The sequence below is a fragment of the Limulus polyphemus genome, unplaced genomic scaffold (assembly GCF_000517525.1).
Source record: "Limulus polyphemus unplaced genomic scaffold, Limulus_polyphemus-2.1.2 Scaffold1370, whole genome shotgun sequence".
NCBI classification, from domain to species: Eukaryota; Metazoa; Arthropoda; class Merostomata; order Xiphosura; family Limulidae; genus Limulus; species Limulus polyphemus.
The window spans coordinates 101,188-108,704 of NW_013666980.1; the positions used below are offsets into that span (position 1 = coordinate 101,188).

A 7,517-nucleotide genomic window follows, 5' to 3' on the forward strand; every position below is an offset into this window, starting at 1 on the left:
GGTGTTTGAAATTACTTTGCAAGTCAGCTTTGATGTTGAACGTTATGACTTATTTATCTATAATAGTTGTCATTGTAATTAGTTGCAACAACTTACTAAAACCAGTATTCAAGTTACTTGATTTGCATAATGTAAGTAAGTGAATCAAAATCTTAAGGGGTTTTTGTTAAAAAAAATTATAAAAGTGGTTTAACACTCAAGTGTCGATAAATGTGGTGCTGTTACTATAACACATACAGAGGGTTCACTACATTACAGCCCATGTTACCACATTTAATCATGTTCAGTCTGACAGTCATGCAGCTTGGCAATAGCAATGCATCATAGTTTTGTAGCAAAAGGCTTCGTAATAAGGCTGTTGTGTCCAAAGCACACCTCTCCTTCCTGTGTGCTTTCCATAGCCCATTTGTACTTTAACAGTCTAATCATATAGAAATCTATAAGTGTCATATCAAGCAACTTGACCAGTATTTCTTTGTATGAATAGCATTTAAACCAGGTTTCATTTTCCTGATGCATGAGGTATGATTATTAACCTCACTTTATGATGGATATCCTTCTTAATGATGTTGCTTACATTCATCTGGAGCATGTGGACAGTTTCTGCCACTGACATTTGTGGATTCTAACCTGTTACAAAATACCACACATTGCTTACCATAATTGGGTTACAATTTTTTTCGGGGCACTTTAGGGATGTTTTTTTATGCCCTGGTTTAGTCTATATTTCTCTGTTTTCGAGGTCCATTAAGAACAAGGAGTCTCCTTTTGGAAATTCTAGACACATCTTTATGATCTCAGTTTATGAATTTTTTGCATTGGAAAGGGCTATTACATAAATGTCTCAAACGATTAACTTTTGGTACCATCACAATACTTGCCTTTCTACCACAACTATAGTGGCTGTTGTCGTGTGACATGCTGACTCGCATATTCCAAATCATTTTAATATAAGGTACTCAACCCTCTATAATCAAACCTCGTTTTACGTTAGCAACTTGTTTTATACTGCCTGTGGGACATTTTGAAGTTACCAAATGCATGGAACTTGTATGTAAATAACTCTTAACAAATTACTTTTGTTACTCTTGTACAAATTTTGCACTGAACATGAGGTGTACTATTTAACAAACATATGAAATGGTTGGTTTGAGGCATACAGTAAACAGTTCTCTACACATGGTCAAGCACTGTTGAAGGTTTTCTTTAACTTCATTATGCCGATAAATTGTTGTTTGCCAGCACTGATTAATCATTTTATTAGTTTGCCTCATACAGATTTGTTGTTCACTTCATGCATGTATAACACTTGTTTGATGTAATGTATAGGATAGTGTAATCCTATTCTAGTTAGTCTGTGATAAATTGTTGTTTGCCAGCACTGATTAATCATTTTATTAGTTTGCCTCATACAGATTTGTTGTTCACTTCATGCATGTATAACGCTTGTTTGATGTAATGTATAGGATAGTGTAATCCTATTCTAGTTAGTCTGTGATAAATTGTTGTTTGCCAGCTTCTTAATAACTGTTCTATAGCAGTATTTAAAAAAGTTTTCTGCAATAGGTTGATAAATCTGTGTTTTTAGAAATGGCATGTATCAAATAACAATAATTTTAAATGTTTCACACTAACTTGAGCCTAATTTTCAATACAGATAATATAATTAAGTTAGTTTTTGTTTTGATAATTAATATATAGGTACTTAATTTCGTTTATATATGCTTTATGTATTTCCCCATGTTTTGTTTATCATTTCCAGACTGGGACAGTTCGTTACTTTGTACTTAGAATGTATTATTTTCCAAAACAGCTAATGCATTAACTTCTTTAAAAAGATCAACAACACGTTAGATCCCTTTGTCTAGCTCTTTTGGTTTATTTAGGTGGAAACGACATGATCAACTGTATAAAAGCCCCCTGTAGTTTCTTAATTGCAGCAGACCCATGTATTTGATTGTCAGCATCCCGCTTGTTACAAATGTAACAGTGAAAAGCACATAGAACCAGTTTACAAGTGTGGTAGCTAGTTTATATGCTTAGAGTATTTGCAGCATTTCAAAACATTAGCTGCAGTTGCTTAACAACTAAGGTAGAAGCAGCATCTTACCTTTCATTACAGGTGGTTTTGATAAAACAACCACTCGGGGTCATCTCAAGTCCAGAAGTTACATTAAATGTACTATACTCAACGTCCGACATCTTTTACTAGTTTATGGAATACCTTTTCATTAGATAATATTTCACTTCATTTTCGTGTTTAACCACTGGTTGTTAGCTCACATTTTCTACAATGCCCAACCAGTAATGTTACGAGTGACTTCAAGTTATTGTCTTCTAAACTAGTTTTAATAATGTGCTCTTGACACTCGCCATCCCATTGTTATGTTCCACAGTATTGCTATTAAACTCTTAATAAAGACATTGCCCTGAAAGTTCTTGCTGCCTTTACTTTTGGTCATATTTCGAACTATTAATTTTGTTGATCTCATCTTTCAAGATTACCTACAGTGTCTGTTAATCTTTCTTCTTCCTATAACATGTATTTTCAGTTCCAAGTTCAGTGTTACTTAATGATCCATACTTGATGGTGATTCACAGACCCTCTCTCCATGTTGTCCTTTTGGTGTTATCAGCTTAGACACAGTCTTTTGTTAGGCATTTAGAAACTTGGTACAAGATTTGTAACATGGGTTTGAAATGCATCCCTCCAATAACAGTTATAGGTCCCACCTTAATGGTTTTTAAAAAACGAGACCCAAAACTTGAGCACTTTCAAATATTTCACTATTCTTCTTAAATCCCCCATTATCACATTTGTAATCTGCTTGCCCTGCCATCATTCAATTGTAAATTTCATAAAAAATAATAATAATGAAGCTGATGTTACATTGTTATCAGTGTTCAAGAATGTTGACTGTTTATATGGTTGTGCAAAATTGGTAATGTCTAATTCTAGGGATTGGATCTACAGTACTCTGCTGCCCTGAAGGACCATAAGTCCCGTATCGGCCATTGATTTTGTTCTGACTGTCCTTGGTTTTCTTGCTCCCAAATCTAATCTTCACTGTTTACTTTAACTTTTTTATTTCTTCGTGTCTTTTCAAATTATGCCTCCCAAGTTATTTTAAAACATGAGCAGAGTGAAAAAAAAAAAAAGATTTTCTGAACTCCCCTAGTTATATTTGACCCAAAACCTTTATTTGGGGTCAAATAATTTCAAACGGAAATTACTGCCATAGTTTTTGTTTGTTTGTTTGGTAGTGTTAATTTAATAGCTGAGGCATTTCTGACATATGCTGAATTTTTTTACTTGCCCTCTTAATCTTTGAAAAGTAAGACATAATTTGTTAAAATTCAACTATATGGAATAGGAGAGCCAATTGCACTCAGTGAGAACTTAATCAAGCACAGCACGTTGAAAATACTAAGTCAGGATGCACTTAATCAAAAGTAAAACAAAATATAAAGAATAATGCACAAACTTTACAAACACTGTGATAAGGTAAATAATTGTATTAATTGCAACTTTATGTTATCACACAAAGACTTAAAAGTGTTCTCTTACATTTTTTCTGTACCCTCTTGAAGGGTTAAAAAAAATGTAAATGTTGTTGTGTTTAACATTTAATAAATATTATCCAATTGTACAGTTAGAGTATGATTATGTAAGTTTTTTTGTTCAGGATATTCTTTACGCACGCGTCTATGTAAATGTGCAGTATATTTGACCTGTCATTGTCTTCTCTCTCTCATCATCTAACAGTGGAACAGTTGAAATCTTTCACTACTCAAGCTGAAAGAACTGCAGAAGCACAAGAATCTTCGAAGGTGGAAAAATTACCAGTTACAAGTTCTGTCCAACTTGCAAGGAAAAAGCTGGCTCAAGAGTCCAGACGAGGGAATAAGAGAAAAAGATCACACTCACGTACTGAAGAAAATTCTGTTTTGATGTGCAAGAAGAAGAAGCAAACAGAACCACTGGGATGCAAAAGATCAGTCATTGGAAATGTTGGTACATTGCAAGACACCTCACAAACTTTAAAAAAGAAAACCTGGGCCTTTAACGAAGAAACATTGGCCAACTGTGAAAGTTCTAAAGCACCTCTACCAAAATCTTTGAACTCTGACAATCACATTTCGGCACATTCTACAGAAACTAGTAACAATGGTTGTGTTATTGTAAAGTTCAAGAAATCAGAAATGTATTTTAATAACAGATTAAATAATATAGAGTCCACTACAGACAACAGTAATGTTGAAATAAATCATGCAAAATCTCTGTCTATTGGCAACAGTAAAGTAGACTGTACCAGAGCTATAGAAACTTCTGTTAGCCAAACAAACAAAACTAAGAATGAAGAGACTTCTGTTTGCCGAACAAATAAAACTAAGAATGAAAAGACTTCTGTTTGCCGAACAAATAAAACTAAGAAGAAAAATAACAAAGATAGATCTAAATTTATTGGTTCTGATAACAAATCTTCTGTTGAAAACTCCAACATAATTCAAACTAACATCGCCAACACAATTTTAAGCTTTAAGGTACCCAAAAAAAATAAACTGTTAGAAAGATCTTCCGTTTTAAGCTTGCAAAATGTTCCTTGTGGAACATTTAACCCAAGTTATTCAAGTGAAATGAAGATTAATCCATCTGTCAATATCAAATCCATAGAGCATATTCCAATCAGTTGTAAAAAGAATTTTTCAGCACTTATTAACCATGAAATGTCATCACTTGACATCTTAAACCAGTTAGAATTTAAAATCCGAGACTCGTCAACAGTTGGTCAAAAAGACTCCTGTATACTAGAAGTTTTCAGGAAAGAAAACAAGAAGACAGGACCTTCAGTAAAAGTAGGGTGTTACACTATTCCTCTCCACAGTAACTGTAAAGACAGATGTAAAGATAACAATACCAGCAAGAAAAAACGATTATTATCAGAAGAACAAGCTATAACATTGATGGTTCCTGAGAACAGAGATTGTCAGCTAAAAATGCCTCAAACTGCTCGGAAAAGCTTTCCAAGGACACGAGTATCATTTCCCATCAAGCTATCTCATCAGAAAGCGAAACCTAAAGAAACATTAACTTATGAAGACTTCATCAAACAAATCACTAGAGTTTCTTCATCTTCAGTTAAAGAAATATCTCGGGTTAAAACACCAAAGTCTGTGACAAAGTCCAGTTTTAAAAAAAAGGACACGTGCACAAAATCAAAAAGTTCTCAAATTGTAGATGTGAGCGTGGTTCGGAAACATGGGAGAAAATCGGTGAAGAAAAGCTCAAGTAACAAAAAGCATTATTCAAAACAGTTATCAATATTAGATTTTGTTGTCAAAAGTGCTTTGCCCATGTTTCTTAAACAGCAGAATAGTAAAGATGAACCACAGCCAAGCACTAGTTCTTACTGTGTAAGTTATATGGATGGTAACAATGACACCACAGAGGAGGTGAGAAGCCCGCCAGATGAAGAGAGCCATTCCAAAATGATAAGGTGTCTTCATTATCCCAAGGACATTCCTGATATAATTAAATCCCATGTTTCAGCAGGACCATCACATCAATGTTCAGTGCCTTATTAGAAATTACTTTTCAGCAACTATTAAGTATTTTATTAATATAAGTACTGAGGATTACTTCTGTACAAACACATCTTGTTAATGTGTTTTTTGAACTTTGTCACTAAATTTACCACGTGTAAATACTTTAAATAACAGTTCTTTGCTTTTATGTTTAAAAATTGCTAAAACAAAATTGAATTTATCATCCTTAGGTTCTTGAAATTAGACTTTCCCAGCAACAGTGAACTCTGAAAACGTTTCAAAAACTACAACACGTATTAATGATAAAGATGACAGTTGAACAAAACAGTTGTATTTATGGAAGGTTCATACTTTTAGAAATGTGTATTCCAAAACATTCAAATCTTCTGTAAATAAAAATGTTTCGTTAGCCGTCTTCATATTTATTGTTAACTTTGTTTTCCCCCATCACAAAATATTTTTAATGATAATTATTTTTAAATATTATACTTATCTTTCATAGGCAAAGGGGTGGAAAAATGTTGTTTCTTACAGAAATTCTTGGTTTGTTTTAATAAACTTAATATAAATTGTAGTATTTTCTAATGGTCTGTACAATTATGTTTATCAACAAAACTAAAGTTTCAAAAAGTTAAAAATTTTCCCTAATAATGTTTTTGCTTACTCACAATTAATTTTACAAAGTTTCCAATTACTTTAAGCATGTCTTCTGGTTAGCAGTTGTAAAACAAATGTAGACGGGTTTATTTTAATCTCCTACTACGTCAAGGTAATTTTAGCATCTGTAGAATGTGGAAAATACATTAAATATTTTCCTAGTATCTATTTTTCATATTGAAAAAAAATTAAATTTAGAGGTTATAAACAACGTATTTCATTGTGTTCTAACAGCAGCAAGTAATTATACGTATTCAATTTTTATATGATCATGAGAAATGTTCGTTGTAACTACAACTTAAGTCATGTTTTTTTTGTAACGCATGGTAACTGTTTGCCAAATCTTATTGTTTAATCTGTAAGAATTGTTTTAACAGCAGTTTGTAAGACCTCGTAGAAACTGATTTAGTTCTGATGACTGGTTTAATGGCTGTTACTGATTTTGAATAAAAAAAAAAGTGTACCGAAATGTTGGGTGATACCCTAAAAAAAACACAGGCTAAAATAACACCAGCAGTTCATTTTGCGTTTAAAGATACAAATTTATAAGAAAAACTGGGAACTAGTAAAGGAATTTCTTACGAAATAGGTAATAATTTTTACACTTGCCTTATTTAAATTTAGGTATCTTTTTTTTATCCTGAACTGTAAAAAAAAAAGAATAGTTTATTATTTGTGGATGACACTTAGCACATTTTAAAAAATAATATCTTTAAGTTAATTTTTATAGACAGATATCAACAATGTATCAGTATAGCCGATGTACTACTTCATGTGAATAGTCAAATCTTAATTGTTGGTGTAGCTCAGTTGTAAAATATATGCAATATTCTCTAGTTTTACAAATTTAAAAGTTTTTCTACATCACAACCCCAAGAAAACTGCTTCTTTGATTTTAACTTGATTTTTATATTGAAACCACTTTGTAACAAGATGAATGTGACATCAATCAACCCCTCCTCCTAGTTGTGTGGAATGAACGTGAGCATATTAAGTTACTTGCAACCGAGTGTATTTTATAAACAAAAACTGAAGTTTATTAGATGACAATGGAAGCATACCATTTAGAAATACACCATTCCTTTGACACTTGTGGAACGAATGCGAGTATATCAAATTATCTGCTACGATGTTATATTCCAGAAAGATTGAACATTTAGAAAGCCATCACCCCCTTAAGACCTGTTTTAGGATATCAACCAAAGAACTAAACATATTTTAAGATCAATTTTATTTGGCTAGCAGTCAGCTGCTGTGTTCATGTCGATGGTTTACGTCAAAGTAAAGTAACACTATAATGGTTATGGGAAAGT

At 32.6% G+C, this 7,517-nt stretch overlaps 1 protein-coding gene across 2 annotated transcripts in view; it reads left to right on the forward strand.

Annotated features, from left to right (window-relative positions):
- The window catches only part of LOC106463294, a 10,293-nt gene extending 2,806 nt beyond the window's left edge, over positions 1–7,487 (forward strand). For both annotated transcript variants that reach the window (XM_013923309.2, XM_022390748.1), the window contains exon 3: positions 3,767–7,487. In XM_013923309.2, coding sequence (XP_013778763.1) covers positions 3,767–5,586 — 1,820 coding nt within the window. In that variant the 3' untranslated portion in view covers positions 5,587–7,487. The remainder of the gene's footprint in view (positions 1–3,766) is intronic.
- Positions 7,488–7,517: the final 30 nt, after the last annotated feature.